This window comes from Gobio gobio, assembly GCF_949357685.1.
Source record: "Gobio gobio genome assembly, chromosome: 12".
Taxonomy (NCBI): Eukaryota; Metazoa; Chordata; class Actinopteri; order Cypriniformes; family Gobionidae; genus Gobio; species Gobio gobio.
The window spans coordinates 6,445,380-6,466,182 of NC_137105.1; the positions used below are offsets into that span (position 1 = coordinate 6,445,380).

At 39.8% G+C, this 20,803-nt stretch overlaps 1 protein-coding gene across 1 annotated transcript in view; it reads right to left on the bottom strand.

Moving 5' to 3' along the window:
- LOC307134913 (uncharacterized protein) overlaps positions 1 to 20,195 on the bottom strand; it is a 28,679-nt gene extending 8,484 nt beyond the window's left edge. Inside the window, exons 1-3 of the mRNA XM_079831001.1 lie at positions 19,844 to 20,195; positions 8,367 to 8,561; positions 2,868 to 3,272 (exon numbers count right to left, since the gene is read on the bottom strand). Coding sequence (XP_079687127.1) covers positions 2,868 to 3,272; positions 8,367 to 8,561; positions 19,844 to 19,916 — 673 coding nt within the window. The 5' untranslated portion in view covers positions 19,917 to 20,195. The remainder of the gene's footprint in view (positions 1 to 2,867; positions 3,273 to 8,366; positions 8,562 to 19,843) is intronic.
- Positions 20,196 to 20,803: the final 608 nt, after the last annotated feature.

The following is a 20,803-nucleotide window of genomic DNA, read 5'->3' on the forward strand; positions in this document are numbered from 1 at the left end:
ACTAACTGGCAAGCAGCATTAGCTGTTCATCTTCTTCTTTGTCTACTTACTACTTCTTCGTCGTATCAGTGTGTGCTCGGCAAGACCGTTTTTGTGCTTGAGCGCCACCAAGTCGTGTTTTACTGTCACTTCAGCAGCTCCAGGCACGTGAACAAAAGCGCGGATCTCATTGGTCGGCCAGTTTTTTACGCGCCGCGTCAAAATAAAAAAACGAACCCGAGGCGTTTTTTTTTTAAATGACGCTTTTACGCCTGGCGTTTTACGCGTCGGTGTGCACACTCACATTGGCGCCCATTGTTTAGTCACGAGGCGTTAAACGTCGGCGATAAACGCGCGCGAAAATCGTCCCGGTGTGAACAGGCCTATAGAATGACATTTTTGTACAAGTTAATATGATTCTTTCGTGTCTAAATGAAAAGTTTGTAATATACTTTAATTAAAAATTCTCATTAGTATTGTAAGAAAACACTCATTTTACCTGGTCAAAACCAGCTTAGTTTTCAGCAAGTCATTTCAGTGTATGTGACTTTAAATGATAATGAGCTTTGCTCACCCCGCCCCCTCTGCTCTGTGGGGCGTTCGGTTCGACCCGACACAACACCACAACACACGTGGAGTGTTGCCTTGACAACATTTGAGGGTATATTTTCGAGAAATAATGGCAACGGGAGTCTCTGAGGACACATCTGAGCAACCTTATCATTTTGAACCGGAGTCGGACCAGGAACAGATGACGAACGTTTCTGAATGGTTGGTTAACGTCATGTCACTTTGATCTATCTTTGTACTGGCAGAGTAGCAGTCGCTATGTGTTTACTGATGTGTTAGTTCATTGACAGATTGATGTTGTTATAAGATTTTTTTTTTTACATTACTTCTTAATTAGTAACAGACACCGTTATAAACCATGTACAAAAGTAAGCTTAGTGTAGTGTTACCACGTTAACTTTATCACCCGAGTAACTTACACAGTTTGTAATAACAAACATAACGCGTTGTTCCTTATAAACGTGGGATTATGAATTATATTGAGAACGTCATACACAGAAAGCATGCCGTAATGTAACTTACCCTGTAAACTTTAGCCTCATTCATCGTGAAGCGTGCAAGCGATTTGCAAAGATTAATATAAAGGTTAATAAAACGTTACACTCACATCTTCCTGAGGTGCAGCAGGAACACAATCCTTTTTTCAAGAGCAGCTTATCAGCAAAACCTGCTTTATACTGACGCTCGTTTATAAAGCAGTCTGCTGAGAAATGATTCTCGCAAACATTGACGTTGATCGGGGGGAATATTTCCCTTCTAAAACAAAACTCAGCAGCCACTGGGTCTTCAGCAGTTCGGATTTAGGAACATCAAAATGACTGCTGTGTTCGTTATTACACCCAACAACACAACACCACAATCGCTTAGACGCCTTGATGACCGCTCGCTCAGGGCGGGTCTGTGTTGAAACGCTGCTGTCAATCAACAATCGTAGGAGGGGCGTACACCGTGTAACGTCACACGGTCAGACGGCTCGATTTGAGACAGGGGAAAATATATAAGGAGATTAAAAAAAAACACTGGATGTATTTTTATCATTATAGGATGGTTGTGTACAGGCACTGCCAACACACATTTCCGTATAATCAACTTGTAAAAGTGCATGTACCATAGCTGTCAACATTGAACATTGAAAATAAGGGAGATTTCCCGGAATCCATCCACAAAATAAGGGATTTTTTTCTACACGATTCTTACCCACAAACTTAAAAAAAAGTGTCTAAAGAGTTTATAACTACACAAAATATTTTGATTTTGGCCGTCAGCATCCTGATCCCTCATTGCACATCACACTCATCTACTCTAATCTCCTTGAAGTTTACTTCCCGCTACTTTTTCCCTCTTCCTCCCGCCCGCGGCTGCAACTGTCTTCTTCTTCTTCTTCTTCTTCTTCGATAGTAGCCTAAGCCAGTGTTTCCCAACCTTTTTTCTGTCATTTTATCATACGTTACGCTAGGGGTAACGGTACAGATTGCTCACGGTTCGGTTTGTATCACGGTTTTAGGTTCACGGTTTCGGTACGGTTCAGTATTTGCTATGTTCAGGGAAAAAAGGACTACTGTCCAATAAAAAAAAGAAAATAATAAGAACAAATAATTTGTATACAAGCAGCAGCACAAATAAATACTATCGAGCAAATATACTAATAAAATAAACTATGCTTTTCAGGTTTTTCAGGTACGTCTAACATTAGTTTTCAGGTACAGAAATTGATCAAATGTAAAATAACATTGCATATTTGACTGTTTAAATAAAAGATTAATCCTATTAAACTTACAAAAGCTATTCAATCAAGAGCAGTGAGTGATGTCCTTGTCTTTTGTTTGACATTAAACAGACAGCAGTAAAGGCTACTGCCCCTTTAAGACCTAATGCACGGATATGCGTCGTCTTTTCTCGACTGTATAAAGTTTACTTTAGGCATATACAGACTATGTCTGCTAGAATACTCATCAATATGGACATGTTGACATACTTTTTGCGTGAGTTTGTCCGTTCAAGAGCAAGACTTGAAAGAGAACTCAATATTTGCGCGCTGAGAGACGTGTGCGCGCTCTCGGATGAGTGCACAGACACATTTTCTCACAGTGCGCGCGACTTCTCATTCGCGTCTTCTGGCACTAAACCAGATAGTTGCGTGTTTTGAGTTCACACAATCAGAAGGTAAAAATACGGGATATTTTACGGGAAAATACTAAAACGGGAAGACAGCGGGAAAAGAGCTAAAATACGTGAGAAACCCGGAAAAAACGGGAGGGTTGACAGCTATATGACCCCTTTAACACAAAGCAGGAATATTAGCCACTGTTTTCACGTACCATCGTCTCCGACGTTCAGCGCAGAGGGTGTGTCCGCGTGGGCTTTGGCCTGGACGGGACTGCTGCTCGCTGACGTCTGCGTGCTGGCCGCGGGGAGGGCGGCGGCTGTGGGTGAGGGCGCTGTCGGAGAGGACTTCTGTCCGGGATGTGTGCTCGCTGATTCTGGGCTGGTCACTTCAGGAGCTCTGGTGGTTTCAGTGGTTGTCGGGTGGATGGTGGTGATGTGGATGTAGTTAGTGGGCTCATGGGTCGTTGATGGCAGGAGTGTAGTAGGCGTTGGAGGTCTTGCCATGGAAACTGCTGTGTGGTTATCCACAGGTGACACATCAGACACATTTCGACTGTCTGTGATATTCCCAGAGAAACTGACGTTCTCCGCTGGGGTGGTTGAGTTCGCCACCGTCCCTGATGGTGAAACAGGCATGATGGGGTCAAGAGAGCAAACACACACAAACCAAATGTCGTCCGCCCTCAAATATGAGTGCAACTTCCAATAAAAGTTGCACAATTATAATAATTTTTATATTTTTTAAAAAGAAGTCTCACAAGGACTGCATTTATTCGATGAAAAATACAGAAAAAACTAATATTGTGAAATATTATTACTATTTAAAATAACAGTTTTCTATTTGAATATACTTTAAAATGTAATTTATTCCTGTGATCAAAGCTGTATTTTCAGCATCATTACTCCAGTCTTCAGTGTCACATGATCCTTCTGAAATCATTCTAATATGAGGATTTGCTGCTCAAGAAATATTTCTGATTATTATATATGTTGAAAACAGTCGTACTGCTTCATAGTTTTTGATGAATAGACGATTCAAAAGAACCATCTTTTTTTGTAGCATTATAAATGTCTCTACTGTCACTTTTGATCAATGTAATGCATCCTTGCTGAATAAAAGCTGAACTGTACACTGTATACTTTCATGAAGAGCTAATTAAGTTGTTAAAAGGTGTTATTCCCCCTTTGGTCATGTCTTATCTCGTTTATTGCACAAAGTAAGCCAGGACCGCCGCTGGTGCCCACTCAAAAAAATTAATAAATTAAAAAAACAAGTGCATGATGTCCCTGGTGGGCAGAACTGTAATTATTACCATGGTGACCTCTGCATAATTTCACAAACATGGCAGCATATGACAGATCTGCTGAGATAATTGTTGTGAAATCACTAAAAAACATACAAACTGTGCTGAATAATGACAGATGAAATGTAGCTTTGGGCTTAAATTCATGAGCACATGACTCAACAGGAGGCTGCATGTTCAATGGCGTTTCTTTCGTTGCCTTTTCCAGAAAGCATTTCCAACCCATTTTAAGGCCTGCATTGTGACTTCTGTCTGATTGAAACATGATATTCTGTGAGTCAAATCGCAGGGTTAGACTTGTTTTAATCCACCAGGAAGTGGTTGGATTGTGAAAAGTGGTCTCTTTTATGTCAAACGGGGGAAGGGATGAAAAATAAGAGGGCTTGGTGATGTCTGAAAGAAGGAAAGTTGTTTCAGAAGTGGAGTAAGTTGTTAATTCTTTCATTTCGATGATCTCTGTCCCCCCGTGGAATAACAGGAACATGTCAATAGAGTATTTTGCACATGTTCATAAAGCAGATATGAGGAACCACTGTAATTGGTTGTTTTGCAATTATCTAAATGTGAATGTTTGCCACATATGTGCGAGTTCTTTAGAGAACGAGAGAGAGAGAGAGGGGCTGTGTTCACAATATCACTCTCTAGCGTGCTATTACTATTTCTGCAGTATGTATGCTACCATGCATTCAAAAGTGTGGAGTCATGAGTTTGTTTAAAATAAATTAATCCTTTTAGTCAGCAAGGACGCATTAAATTGATCAAAAATGACAGATTTAAAATGTATCACGTTTCCTCAAAACAAAAATATGAAGCAGCACAGCTGTTATTATCAACATCGATAATAATCGGAAATGTTTCTTGAGCAGCAAATCATCATATTAGAATGTTTTCTGAAGGATCATGTGACACTGAAGACTGGAGTAATGATGCGGAAAACTCATTTTAAATTATTTTTTTATTTTTATTTAAATTGTAATAATATTTCACAATATTACTGTTTTTAACTGTATTTGTCATAAAACAATAACAATGACAAAATGTTGTAAAACATAAAACAAATACATAGTATTTTGGTGAGCATAAGATTCCTGACAAATCAAATCAAATCATAACAAATCCTGACACCAAACCTTTAAACGGTGGTATATTTAATATTCAAACGTTCTGTGTTCTGCCCTATCACTGCCAAAATGTGTATTACACTGCACTAGGTGCTGTTACCCACAATGCAATGCACTTGGCTGAATTCACAATATCATACTAGCATACTACTCATATTATTCTGCCCAACATGGCAAATCTCATATCAAGATATTTCACGAATATTGAGAGTGGTATGCTATTGCTAATTTAGGCCATCAGCGTGACAGAGGAACTAATATCAGACATGATGTTTAATCTTGTTCTTGATGCATTTGATTAGGCTTTTAAAAATGAATGGCATCTGCTAAATTAATCATGCATGTAATGAAATCATGTGACAACAACGTTGCATACTATTATGTAAAACTGCGCATTGTTTGCATTGGAAAAAAGTAGGCGGTATTCAGTAGAAAAATCTCGGGTCTTTCGGGTTTGGAACGACATGAGGGTGAGTAATTAATGACAGAATTTTCCTTTTTGGGTGAACTATCCCTTTAAGAGAAAACTGTTTCTACACCAAATTTGTTTTGAGTATTTCAGAGCATTTCCTCTAAACGCAGCTGAGGCTTCAACACTGCGGTATTGCAGCAGGATCATTTTTAATGATGTGTTGGTGAGATTTCATCAATTCACAGTGCTTGTCTGTGCATGTGTGCTGTGTGAGTGTGTGTGAACAGCATTGAGCTGTATGTGCTGTGTGTCACGAGGATTCAAACTCTCACACTCTCACGTCAGATCTCACACTGCATTTACTCACTGTCTCTCTTTAGCCCCTTTCACACACAGATTGCGGATAATACACTGATAATGTGTCCCGGGACATACAGGACATGTTCCAGGACTGATCCCAGCAATGTTACTAGGGCCCCGTACCGGGATCAATCCCAGGATGGGTATGCGTTCACACAGAAGGTACTCTAGCAATTATATGGCAATGTTCTGGGTCAACGCGCAGTGTGAAAGGGGTTTTGCTCACACACCTCCTTTATGCCTTTATACATCGCAGTTGCAGTTCACAGATTATTTTAAAGATTATCTGTTTTCTGAGGTCAGGGGTGGTAGATAAAGGTGCAGTAAGCGATTTCTGAGAAACACTGTTGAAAGTGGATTGGACCGAGCAGCACAACACGTGTAGCCAATCAGCAGTAGGGGGCGTGTCCACTCATGATGTGGGAGAGAGAGTGAGCCAATCGGCAGTAGGGGGCGTGTCCACTCATGATGTGGGAGAGAGAGTGAGCCAATCAGCAGTAGTGGGCGTGTCCACTCATGATGTGGGAGAGAGAGTGAGCCAATCAGCAGTAGTGGGCGTGTCCACTCATGATGTGGGAGAGAGAGTGAGCCAATCAGCAGTAGGGGGCGTGTCCACTCATGATGTGGGAGAGAGAGTGAGCCAATCAGCAGTAGGGGGCGTGTCCACTCATGATGTGGGAGAGAGAGTGAGCCAATCAGCAGTAGGGGGCGTGTCCACTCATGATGTGGGAGAGAGAGTGAGCCAATCAGCAGTAGTGGGCGTGTCCACTCATGATGTGGGAGAGAGAGTGAGCCAATCGGCAGTAGGGGGCGTGTCCACTCATGATGTGGGAAACGGAGTGAGCCAATCGGCAGTAGGGGGCGTGTCCACTCATGATGTGGGAGAGTATGAGCCAATCAGCAGTAGGGGGCGTGTCCACTCATGATGTGGGAGAGTATGAGCCAATCGGCAGTAGGGGGCGTGTCCACTCATGATGTGGGAGAGAGAGTGAGCCAATCGGCAGTAGGGGGCGTGTCCACTCATGATGTGGGAAAGAGAGTGAGCCAATCGGCAGTAGGGGGCGTGTCCACTCATGATGTGGGAGAGTATGAGCCAATCGGCAGTAGGGGGCGTGTCCACTCATGATGTGGGAAAGAGAGTGAGCCAATCGGCAGTAGGGGGCGTGTCCACTCATGATGTGGGAAAGAGAGTGAGCCAATCGGCAGTAGGGGGCGTGTCCACTCATGATGTGGGAAAGAGAGTGAGCCAATCGGCAGTAGGGGGCGTGTCCACTCATGATGTGGGAGAGTATGAGCCAATCAGCAGTAGGGGGCGTGTCCACTCATGATGTGGGAGAGTATGAGCCAATCAGCAGTAAGGGGTGTATCCACTCATGATGTGAGAAAGAGAGTGAGCCAATCGGCAATAGGGGGCGTGTCCACTCATGATGTGGGAGAGAGTATGAGCCAATCAGCAGTAGGGGGTGTATCCACTCATGATGTGGAAAGAGAGTGAGCCAATCAGCAGTAGGGGGCGTGTCCACTCATGATGTGGGAGAGAGAGTGAGCCAATCGGCAGTAGGGGGCGTGTCCACTCATGATGTGGGAGAGAGAGTGAGCCAATCAGCAGTAGGGGGCGTGTCCACTCATGATGTGGGAGAGAGAGTGAGCCAATCAGCAGTAGGGGGCGTGTCCACTCATGATGTGGGAGAGAGAGTGAGCCAATCAGCAGTAGGGGCGTGTCCACTCATGATGTGGGAAAGAGAGTGAGCCAATCGGCAGTAGGGGGCGTGTCCACTCATGATGTGGGAGAGTGAGCCAATCGGCAGTAGGGGGCGTGTCCACTCATGATGTGGGAAAGAGAGTGAGTCAATCGGCAGTAGGGGGCGTGTCCACTCATGATGTGGGAAAGAGAGTGAGCCAATCGGCAGTAGGGGGCATGTCCACTCATGATATGGGAGAGAGAGTATGAGCCAATCAGCAGTAGGGGGTGTGTCCACTCATGATGTGGGAAAGAGAGTGAGCCAATCGGCAGTAGGGGGTGTGTCCACTCATGATGTGGGAAAGAGAGTGAGCCAATCAGCAGTAGGTGGTGGTGGTGTGTCTACTCAATATGGGGTAGGAGAGAGTGAGTGAGCCAATCGGCAGTTGGGGGCGTGTCCACTCATGATGGGGGAGGAGACAGAGTACGCTTTAAGAAGAAATATCCATAAAAATAGGTTTTCCGTGTTGAGTTTTTAAAAAAATGTTAACGCTTATTTTGAATTTTACAGTACATTACATTGTGTTGTTTTAGGGTTAGAGCAAATGTTTGTAAGATTAACGGATTATGTCCTGCCAGAAAATGACCAGTACCTTTTCTGTTTTTTCTTACAGTGTACAGATTATTTCAGAGACTGAATATGTTCCAAATCCAGCGATTAGTTCTCCCTCACAAACGCTTGTTGTTGCTGCAGGAACTTGGTTAAAGCCTGTTTGGGGTTTTGACGGCACTGTTAATCTCTGATTAAAAACCCAGATTAATAAATGGTGTACCTGCTGTCGTGCCAGTGTGAGGCGTGGGCTCAGTGCTGCTCGTGTGGTTAGTCGAGGACTCGGTCTGATTGCTGGTGTGTGTCTCCGGCTGCAGGGACGGCGTCAGCTTGACGTCAGGCACGCCGTCTCTTCTCTGCACAGAGGTGTGAGGTGTTGAGGACACCTGAGACGCAGACGACACGCAGCGGTAATCACCTGAAGACAGAGTTAAAACGAGGACAGAGGTGATGTATGAATCAGGAACACAGAACTAGAACTAATTTCGGTCTTAAATTGTAACTTAAATTATTCAAAGTAATCAGCATATTTAAATGGAAATGGGTATTATCATGAATTAAAAATGAGAGAATGTCTCTGCCAAATCAGAGGGAATGTTTAAACCTCTTCTGTCTTTCGTAATGAAAAGTGTTAATAATTCATTCAGTGATTTAATTAAGCAACACTGGCATCTGAAATAAAATGTATTAAAAATATAAAAAAGTTGAAAATATTGAAGAAATATTGAAAATGGGGGGGGAAATGGGAAATATACAAACAAAAGCTAATTAGTAAATAGTACACAGATTATTGGAATATGTTTTTCAAGAAAATTTCAGAAAACTTCAAAATTTCACGTTTAATGTGTTACTTGCCGTTACTTTGTCATTAGTTGTGAATAGGGCTGTCAAAAGATTAATCGCGATTAATCGCATCCAAAATAAAAGTTTGTGTTTACATAATATATGTGTGTGTACTCAGTTAATTATTATTTATATATAAATATACACACAAGCATGTACATATTTAAGAAAAAAATATAATTTTTATATATAAAACATTTATTTTTATATATATTATAGATTATATAAATGTATATACAGTATATACATGCAAATATTTCTTAAATATATACATGAATGTGTGTGTATTTATATATAAATAATAATTAACCGAGTACACACACATATATTATGTAAACACAAACTTTTATTTTGGATGCGATTAATCGCGATTAATCTTTTGACAGCCCTAGTTGTGAAATTACATTTGTGAGTGAAAATTTGTTTTTTAGTTGTAGTATAATTTTCATTGTTACACTGTAAACTTCAGAAGTGGGAAGTACACATTTTCGATAGCACATGAAGGCAGTATGTATCCCCCAAAACACCCAGCATAACAAAAACTCTTCTGAAATAGCATATCTATGCATTAAACACTACTAAATAATATAAAACATTATATATTGTAGCATTTACTGTCCCTTTCGAGTGTCATGGCAAAGCATGCTGGGAAATGGAAATCCAAGCCCCTGTTTCGGTTAAATTAAAGAAACAAGTTTATAAAACTCAAAACAATGAAACAATTCAGAATCCGTCAGTTTTGTGATTTAATTTTTTTTTTTTTTATGAAATTTAAAATTCAACCCAACGGTTGGGTTTGTCCATATTTGACCCAAATTTGGGTTAAAACAACCCATCCTTTTTAGTGTATGTTGTGGGTAGTTGCCAGATCGTTGTTTTGAACAGATTGAAAATATTGTTTATCAGTCATAACTAAAAAGATAATTATTTGTCATAGATTTTGGCTATTATCTGTGCATCATTACTTGACTCAAGAGACTTCCTTTAACATTGAGCTATTATTGGATCCCTAATCTCTGTCTCACTCGCTCATGTACACACTGTGGGCCATTACCCAGAATCCTGAGGGAGGTTTTTTTAAGGGTTTTGTGCACCACACCCTGCCACTTCACAATATTTCTTTTGGCTGAGCTCCTCAATAACACCCCTGTTCTGATCTGCTGCCACCCCACGTCACGAACCACACAACCCACCCGGGAATAAGCCTATACGACGACTCCGGAGGATATTTTGGGAGTGTGATTCAGAGCATGATTCAGCAGTTTATTTAGTTCTTTTAATGGAAAAAATACACCAGTCCAAGCATGAAAATGGCCTGAGCAGCATCGAACAGAACAGATTTATCACAATGCTTCGTAAAGACAGTCTATGGCCTTTTCAGATTTTCACTCTTAGTCTTAACCGTTTGCATCATATTTCTCTCTCTCTCTCTCTCTCTCTCTCTCTCTCTCTCTCTCTCTCTCCATTTAGTTTATTTTTGTCTCAAGACACATCTTCCATTGAAGCCCTGTGTGTGTATGATATGAACACAGCTCACATTATATCAGAGAATGGTACAGCTTTACACAAAACTTCATTTTTTTCACATCAACCCCCTTTAAAGAAACATAACAGGCTCAATACAAGGTAAATCTTGTTTATGTCAATATGTCCAGTAAGGCATTTTTTTTTTTTCTTCAAAGTGCTCATATTATTTTTGAATGCAAAACGGTGTTATTTGAGCTGTTGAGGTATTTCAATCATTTTCACTAGTTCCTGTTTGGATTTTTCTCCCCGTGTCATGTCTCATTTACTGCGTTTACATGCTTGTAACTATGGACATATTTGATTGAATGTTTCAGTGTTGTGGTCTACATTGAATTACAGTATTTTACGTTTACGTTTACTGTTTCCTAGTGTGTGCCCATTGTTACTGTACCCAAAATAGACAAAAAGTCTAATGAACATTACGCCACAAATACTGCACAAATTAAACCTGGATCATTCCTTTAAAACTTAAAGCCACAATATGTAATTTTTCGCCGCTAGAGGTCGCTTATTCAAAACAAAGGCGTAGCTTGATGACACATTGATTTCGCAGAGCTTTTATTCTGCCGCAGGCGCTTCTTCCGCTTATGTGTATGTGGGAAAAAGCAGCGCTGTTTTATCATATCAGATACATTATTTGAGTGTGTTGAAAGTTATATTATAATTAGGGGTGTAACGATTCGTTTTAACAACGATTCGATTCGTATCACGATTTGAGGTTGTCGATACGATTCAAGGACGATATTGGTTCATTTAGAACGATACGATCCGAAACGATTCAGTGACTTGAAATCGATTCAGTAACTTTTTAGCCAAAAATTGTGTGACTGAAATAAATATCTGGATACTGCTCAATGCAGGTGAAGTTTCCTAGATTCCTGTTGTTTCTTGTAAGGGAATCAGGTATCAATTAATTATGGATATAAACAAACAAGTAAACAACAATTAATGGCAAATGCATTCAAATTTTATTTGAATAAAGTGCAACCAACAGTTTAGGTTGAATTAAAAGGAAGTTAACCTTTTCTGCTCTCATTTTCAATTTTCAATACATTTTCAATAAAAGCACAGTAAGTGCAACCAACATTTCAAGAGTAGGTTAACCTGCTACTTCTGCTTTTGTTTTCCAACATAAAAATATTACAATATTAGTATAAAAAATAAAGTGCAACTAACTACTCTTCAGGTTTAATTAATAGTAGGTTTACCTGCTACTTTTGCTGTTGTTTTACAACATTAAAATAATACAAATACAATATTAATATCAAAAATAAAGTGCAACCAACATTTCTTCAGGTTGAATAAACTGGCTGAACCTGCTACTACTCTCAGTTTAATAAACAAACAATATTTAACAAAGATAAAATGTAACCAACTACTCTTCAATGACTCTACAGATTTATTTTTCAAAAATATCAACATGATCTGACCGCAGAAAACTTCTCTGTGCGTTCACTATGTCGCCAGCAGTACAAAAACTCGCTCTGCTGGCACACTGGTGCCAGGAATTCACAGGTAACATTTAGCAAGGGTTGAAAGTACAGGTAAAACGTTACTAACTTAGCTCTTTCTCCTGGTGGCTTGATAATTTCTCGCACGCTGGCTTCTCTGTCATCCGCCATGCTATGTTTTGTTTTGTTAGCGCTGCTGCTGGTGCGTTGCGATGATGTCACAGATAGGCAGACTTAATCGAGTAACGTTTAACGGCTTTATCATTAAAAGTGCTAAGAAAAAATATCCATATAAAGTCTGACGTGCTTAAATCCAATGCGTTATTTCCCATGATCGATACAATCGATTGATTACCTTTTAAAACGATGTTAGATCGATATATGTCGTCCGGAAGGCCATCTTGCCGAGCACAGATCGATGTAGTTAGATCATAGGAAAATAAATCGATACATCAATGTAGTAGATGAATCGTTACACCCCTAATTATAATGCTTCTCTGTGCGTTCGCTCGGCAGCTACTATGAGACTAGGGTGGCCATACATCCGGATTTTGGCCGGATTTTAAGCCCCCTGTCCGGCATCCGCCGCAGCCTCAAGCCGGACACTCATTTGTCCTCCTTTTTGGAGTTGCGCTGAAAAGTTGCTAAAAAACCCCGCTCTAGAATCTTTATTGGGAAGCAGCAGCATAGCGTCTAATGCTGTAAGATCTCTGTTCAAACAAATGATTGGCTGAAAGCAGTGTCAAATAAATATCTGTTATATCATTGGTTACACGACGTGCTGCTACGTCATATCATATCGTTTACATGCTGAAATGTCAAACCTCTTTTAATCCGGAATGGACAAAACAGCACGAATTTATATCAAAAAGCAGTAGAGACGTTTTTTATGGATTTGGCACTGTGCCAGATTATTTATGTATTTCTTTTATTAAGTCCGGAAATGTTATGTTTTAGGCACTTTGCAAGACAGGTTTATCTCAGTGGTCTGTTTTTGAAACAGACATCACATTGTCTTACAAATAAATACAAATGTTTTTTTTGCCTCTTACACATATCGTAGATCAAATGGTCTGGTAATGAATAGAGTAGGCTATTTCAGAATCACTATATCATGATACCATCGATATGATGGACAAAATTGTATTGTAGTTGCGAGTACACCAGAGTCCAATGCAATTATTCTTGCTTCACTAATTACCGCAAAGTGTCCTCCTTTTTGGTGTTATGGAAATGGCCACTTTATATGAGACACTTGTTCACACTGCAGTGAGCTAGATCGATATTAGGCATGGTAAAACATGGTACTCGCGGTAAATCAAGAAAACCAGATTTAACAATAAGACAAACTGTGTTGAGTTTTCTGTCGATGAATGTATCCAAACAGTTGCTCACCTGTCTAATAAAACACATCATATATTAAAGCATCTTTGGTGTTTCCATGGTTTCTACAAAATAAAACCGGAAATCGAGGGTAACGCCCAATTTATACTTCTGCGTTGAGCCCATAGAGAGCCAAAAGCAACGGGACAAAATATTTCAACAAAGTGATTCAGATTTCACTTTGCACAGCTACTAGGAAGTTGTGGGATTCATGTGTTGTGTGTATCTCTGCGCCCAAGTAGCAGTGCTTCGCCTGTGCTTCCCCGTAATATAGTCCCAAGTCAACATCTACCTAGGAAATCGCATAGTCTTAATCTGCATCGCTATTTGTACTCATTGTGAATACGCAGGCCACATGAAGTAATTAGGTGGGTTTTTTTTTTTTTTTGATCACTTTTAGTTGGGACATGCTACCTGGAAACATAGGATTCCATTCATTATGCTAAGCTAAGCTAGTGGCGACCCTCCCAAACTAAAACAATGCATGCATTGAGACAAAAATGCATTTGCCCACATATCTAAATGTAGGAAAGAAGTTGAATAAGCCACATTTTCTAAAAACGGTGGAGTGTTCCTTTAACGGACACGCGCACGCAGCGGCCATTGTAAGTCCACAAGACCGAAAGTGCACATGAAGTGTGCCATTTGGGACAGGGCCATTATCTCGCTCACCACAGACGATCACTTCAGTTTTTTGTTTCGCTAGCAGAACAGCCAATCAGAACGATTAGATGGCCCGACTGACCAACAAGCGCCGATTCAACAACTAATCGGTTGAAAAAATAGCAGACAAGGATCAATGTCAAATGACGGTGTGGAACAAACAGAGAAAACTTAGTTGGCCGACGAACGAAAACTGCCCGACGGCCGACTGTCGGCTTGGTGTGTTCCAGACTTAAAGGGATAGTTCACCCAAAAATGAAAATTAGCCCATAATTTACCTCAAGTCATCCTAGGTGTAAATGACATTCTTCTTTCAGACAAATAAAATCTGAGTTATATTACTAAAGTCCAGGCTAATCCAAGCATTAGAACAATGATTCATAGTTGCTCTGTTTTTGAAGTCCATAAAAGTGCATCTGTCTGTCAAATAACTGCTCCACGCGGCTCTGGGGTGTCAATTAGTGTTGTTTTTGGCGGCCTGTTTTCATTTTAGTTTTAGTCTAGTCTTTGTGTCAAGCAGTCATTTTAGTTTTTATTAGTTTTAGTCATAGTCATACTCTTTTTAGTCTAGTCAAGTTTTAGTCGACTAAAAGTCTGAGCATTTTAGTCTTATTTTAGTCAGAATTATCTATGACTATTTTCGTCTAGTTTTAGTCGACCAAAACTAATGACATTTTAGTCAAGTTTTAGTCAATGAAAATTGTATTTTAGTCTCTTTTTAGTAATGCAATTCTATTTAACCCAGTCAATATAGTATAAGTACGTATTATAGACAAAACCAAAATCTTCTTTTAGCCAAACCCATTTCAAACAAGGTTATCTTATTATATTATTGTTACCTTATAGACTCAAGAATACATCCATTCCAGACACGGAAGACGCTCTGATTTGAAGTTACAACATATTTATTTTACCAACTAAACAAGTACACACACATACATTTAAATAAAATAAATAAAAACATTAAGATGTCTCTTAAGGTTTGTGGTGTTTTTTCCTGTGATTTTTGTGGCCACATTTCTCCCCATCTATTTCCACAACACCCGTTTTATTTTCCACTTTAATGTAATAAAAGTTTTTCCAAATGTCTTAATAAGAATAAATGCATATTTAATTTAATAGGAAAATAATATCCAAATTATTATTTAATTATTTATGTTTAAAATTAGACCCACATTATAGTTAAAATGTTTTTCTGTCTTGTATTTTATCTCAAAATAAAGGATGCAATTTTATTCCACATGGAAATTAGTGGAAATAAGTGAATATAGCCTCTTATTCGCTTATGAGGTATTCATAATGCTGCGGTTATTTTAACATATATAATTGCTGCCGTTATAACGGCACATTTCAAATGTTTACGTGCTTTTCTTTCTTTCTTTGTTTGAGCGGTGATGAAATATCTTGCTCTTGTAAATACTTGCCAATATTTCAGTAATACAAGTCTAGATCTTTAAAATGCATCAAAATAACAGCGAAGCACAACCGCACGGTGCTCTGCAGTGGCCAAAAAGGATATAAACCGTGAATTCTGAAGTGATTGAAAACTCAGAGATGTGGATTCAGACGGCACCACACGACCTTGGTGTTTGTCAAACAGTAATTCAGTTAGGTAATTCGGCCGGAGATTTTTACACGGGTGGTGGGAGAAAAACACTGATATTCTGCATTAAGACGACAATAAAATCACTGACTAGCTCCTGTAAATAATGAAGACACCTTACGACCGCAGGACAAACAATTACCGTCCGAATAGGGCTTACGAACCCCAACTGGCCGGCCATCGGACCCGTTCACTCACCGGAGACGCCGCGCGAGAGGGATTTGAAGAGAGTGATGTGGCCTGCGTCTGCGCAGTGAGACCTGATGCAGCCCCTGATTGAGACGCACAGAAATACTGCAAAATAAAAACACGACTTTTCGTCTCGTCTCATTTTCGTCAACGAAAATGAAGAGACATTTTAGCATAGTTTTTATTTTGTGAACCACATTTAGTCTCGTTTTTAATCGTCATCGTCACATGACCAGCATTTACGTTGCGTCTCGTCTCGTTTTCGTCACGTTATAAAGGTTCGTTGACGAAGATATTTAGTCATACTTTTCGTTGACGAAAACAACACTAGTGTCAATAAAGGCCTTCTGAAGCGAATCGATGCGTTTGTGTAAGAAAAATATTCACATTTATAACTTTATCAAGTAAACTTTCGACCGACCGTCTTCTGTGGAAAAGTGTTGAATGTTGAAAGTGAAACTCAAGATGTGTACGTGACGTCATGACGAGCGGACCTGGTCGCGCTAGTCTTTCGATCGGCAGGGGAACTTTCAACAATTTTTCCATAAATTGAACAGGGAAGGCGGTCGGTCGAAAGTTTACTTGATAAAGTTTTAAATAATTTTTCTTACACAACACATTGATTCGCTTCAGAAGGCCTTTATTAACACCCCAGAGCCGCGTGGAGCAGTTATTTGACGGACAGATGCACTTTTTATGGACTTCAAAAACAGAGCAACTATAAATCCAATTCTAATGCTTGGATTAGCCTGGACTTGTGTAATATAACTCAGATTTTATTCGTCTGAAAGAAGAATGTCATATACACCTAGGATGACATGAGGGTGAGTAAATGATGACAGAATTGCATTTTTGGGTGAACTATCCCTTTAAGTTTTCTCTGTGTGTTCCAAACCGTCGGCTGATGTTGGTCCTTGTCGGCTATTTTTCAGCCGATTCGATATGTTGAATCGATGCTTGTCGTCAGTCGGGCCATCTGATCGTTCTGATTGGCTGTTCTGCTAGTGAAAAAAAAAATGGATGTCGGATGTCAAGCGTCTGCTTGGTGTGTCAGGGCAACTTTGGACCCAGGCGCTGCCGACGTGAGCCAACTCAGCAGTGCTTTCGTTGCCACTAGTTGGTCGGCGTTGGTTTGGTGTGTTCTTTGCTTTAAACTACCTTCAGTTATGAGGAGCTCTACAGACACAGTTCCATGTCAAACAAAAAGCTCCTGTAAACATGAGATTGGCAGATATGAGAGGTGAGAAAACCTACGAGTAGATGTGAGAAACATGAAAGAGAAGTGAGAAACAGATGATGACATACTGGGTGAATATTAGTGGTGTTTGCCACAATTTCAAGTATCCCCATAGTATGGAAGCTTGTTTCTGCAACTGAATAAAAAAATAAAAAAGATAATTGTGACTTTTTATCTCACAATTCTGCCTTTTTTTTCTCGCAAGCGCATGACTTTATTTCTTGCGACTTTATATCATGCAATTATGTGACGCCAACTAAAAAAAAAAAGAAAGTGTTATTGCATTTTAAAGATAGAAATACAGTGCACAAATGGATTGGGCAAAAAAAGACCAGGGATGAAAGTAAACCGGGTTTTTCAAAGTTAAAATAGTTCCCAGATGAAAGTGAGAGGAACAGGACGTCAGAATGCAAAGAGGACAAGCAACAGAAACGCTCTAAAAATACACCGCGATTGTTCAGCAGCCTGTCCTGAGCAATCTCACTCTCACTCAGTCATCCTCAGAGAACTTTACAGGCCGTTCTGTGAGAAGAGCTTAGCTTTACAAAAACAGGCCTTCTGCAATACAATCGGATTTAAATATGGTAAAAATACACCGCTGCATGACTCTTAATTACAAACACTGGCTATAAATGAAATCATTCTGGGATTGAGAGGCAGTATGTGTGGTTTAACAGCCTTCCCATGATGCTCTCTGTGCCAGTACTGGGAGAGAGAGATCATTTGCACGCCCTCTTATGAGCTAATTGTGTGTGTGTGTGTGTGTGTGTGTGTGTGTGTGTGTGTGTGTGTGTGTGTGTGTGTGTGTGTGTGTGTGTGTGTGTGTGTGTGTGTGTGTGTGTGTGTGTAGTTCAGGTAAACCCTACATTATTGGGACGAAATGTCCCCACAAAAATGGCAATATCTGAAATCCTTGTTCTTGTGAGGATATTTGTTGGTCCCCATGAGGAAAACAGCTTATAAATCATACTAAATGTTGTTTTGTTTTGTGTGATGGGTAGGTTTAGGATAATGGGATATAATATATAGTTTGAACAGTATAAAAATCATTATGTTTATGGAAAGTCCCCTATAAAACGTGAAAACACAACGTGTGTGTGTGTGTGTGTGTGTGTGTGTGTGTGTGTGTGTGTGTGTGTGTGTGTGTGTGTGTGTGTACATGTTTTTCTATCCCGGTGGGGACTTCAACCTGAATGCACAGACTCATGGGGACTCGAGTCACTGCAGGGACATAAATTGAGTCCCCATGAGATAACAAGCTTATAAATCATACAGAATTATTTGTTTTTAAAATGTAAAAATGTCTGTAGTTGTGTGTGATGGGTAGGTTTAGGGGTCGGGTTAGTGTAAGGGGAGAGAATGTACAGTTTGAACAGTATAAAAACCATTTTGTCTATGGAAAGTCCCCATAAAACATGAAAACACAGCGTGTGTGTGTGTGTGTGTGTGTGTGTGTGTGTGTGTGTGTGTGTGTGTGTGTGTGTGTGTGTGTGTGTGTGTGTGTGTGTGTGTGTGTGTGTGTGTGTGTGTGTGTGTGTGTGTGTGTGTGTGTGTGTGCTTGTTTATGTGATTTATGAGGACACAAATTTGTATAATGACATGGGTATTACACTGGTATTACAACATAAAAGTGGTTTATGAGGACATTTCATTTGTCCCCGTAAATCTAATAGCTTTAAAAACATACTAAACAATGGTTTATTAAAAATGTAAAAATGCAGAATGTCTCCTGTGATAGGTAGGTTTAGGGGCAGGGGCAGTGTAGGGGGATAGAAAATATGGTATGTACAGTATAAAAATCATTACGCCTATGGAGAGTCCTAATAATGCTGTTGCACCAGCGTGTGTGTGTGTGTGTGTGTGTGTGTGTGTGTGTGTGTGTGTGTGTGTGTGTGTGTGTGTGTGCGCGTGCGTGTGCGCGTGTGTGTGGGTTCAGGTAAACCCTACATTATTGGGACAAAATGTCCCCACAAAGATGGCAATATCTCAAATCCTTGTCCTTGTGAGGAGATTTTTTGGTCCCCATGAGGAAAATATAAATCACAATAAATTATGTTTTTTGAACATGTAAAAATGCCTGTAGTTTTGTGTGAAACGGTTTAGGGGTCGGGGTAGTGTAGGGGGATAGAATGTACAGTTTGTACAGTTCAACAATCATTATTTCTATGGAAAGTCCCCATAAAACATGAAAACGTGTGTGTTGTGTGTGTTTTATAATGTAATATTCACAATTCAATTTGAGTGCGTATTCACAAAGCTGATGACCATGTGATATTTTACAGTCAAATGTACACATACCTGAATAGACAGCAAACGCTAACTAATGCCATATAAAATATCATATTTAAATGTTATAATTTAAAGCACCAGCTTATGTTTGTGTTGCTCATATGAAGTTAGTCTTTCTGTCCAGTGTCAGGCTGTAATTAGAGTTCTGGATGAGTCTCTTCACCGCAAGATACAAGACTGTGCCTCAAAACACAGTGAGCTCCCTAACGAGAAGACATGTTTGAGTGTCTTAAGGACATTCAGCAGTGTCTAGGTAGGCAGATCTAGGGTTTGAGACGTTACCATAGTTTGACTGCACAGGATACGCGTGGCAGCAGAATATACATTTCACTATTACTAATGTTACTATAATTATTTATAGATAGATAGATAGATAGATAGATAGATAGATAGATAGATAGATAGATAGATAGATAGATAGATAGATAGATAGATAGATAGATAGATAGATAGATAGATAGATAGATAGATAGATAGATAGATAGATAGATAGATAGATAGATAGATTTTTTTACCTGTAATCAAAGAACAGTAGAAGAGCACCATCGCGCAAAACGCAAAATGTCCACATCTGCCCATATCCTTCATATGGCAAAAGATTAAAAAAAAACTAATTTTAACCTAAACTAATCGAGTTCTTCTTCCGTTCTTTCCTTCTTCAGACGTAAAAACAGAAACAAAAGTCGCAAACGCCTCTGGGACAGGCGCTGAAAGCGGACAGGGATGAATTCAGATGTTGAAGTGTTTTTCTTAGTTTCCTACACAGCGTGACAGAATCCAGTCAGATGATCAGATGTGTCTAGAACAGTTCATTTACAGCAGACCCCAGATCTGAAGTGATGATCCGCTGCTCGCTCGAGCCCGAGCGGTGGGCGGAGCGCGGTCGCGGGGACGCGCGCGCACGAGGGGCCGCGGCTGAATGGAGAGTCTGGTCTCAAGACCTAGAACAACTTTTGCGTTGTTATTTCAAGATGCTCCAAGAATATCGTGGCATAATATCCACGTTTTTAATGCATTCTAATGAATTATGTCTCTCTGCACATTATTACATTTTTAGAAAGAAAGAAAAAACTAAATTTACTTGAATTAAAAGACTTATCTCTGAAAATTAAAGTTTATCCTTTACAACAACAAAACACGAGATTATATAATAGAGCTCAGACGATGCCAATGCTCCAACTGCTTCTACAAAACATTTGTGTTCTTCAAATTTAAAATAATAACAATAAAACGAGCGTAAGATAGTTAGCTTTTTAATGGTTTTAGGGCGGTTTTGGGGCACAGATGTGATTAAAGTGATGAATTATTAGACCACTTTAATCCCCCACTGGATTTTAGACCCTTAACCCCCCCCCCCCCTTTTAAATATATGAAGCGCTAAACTTAACAAAATATTCTTATCATTATTATTAAACTTTTTCCTAATCAATGCTGTGTGTTACAATACAAAATAAATTATCAAATAACAAAAAATA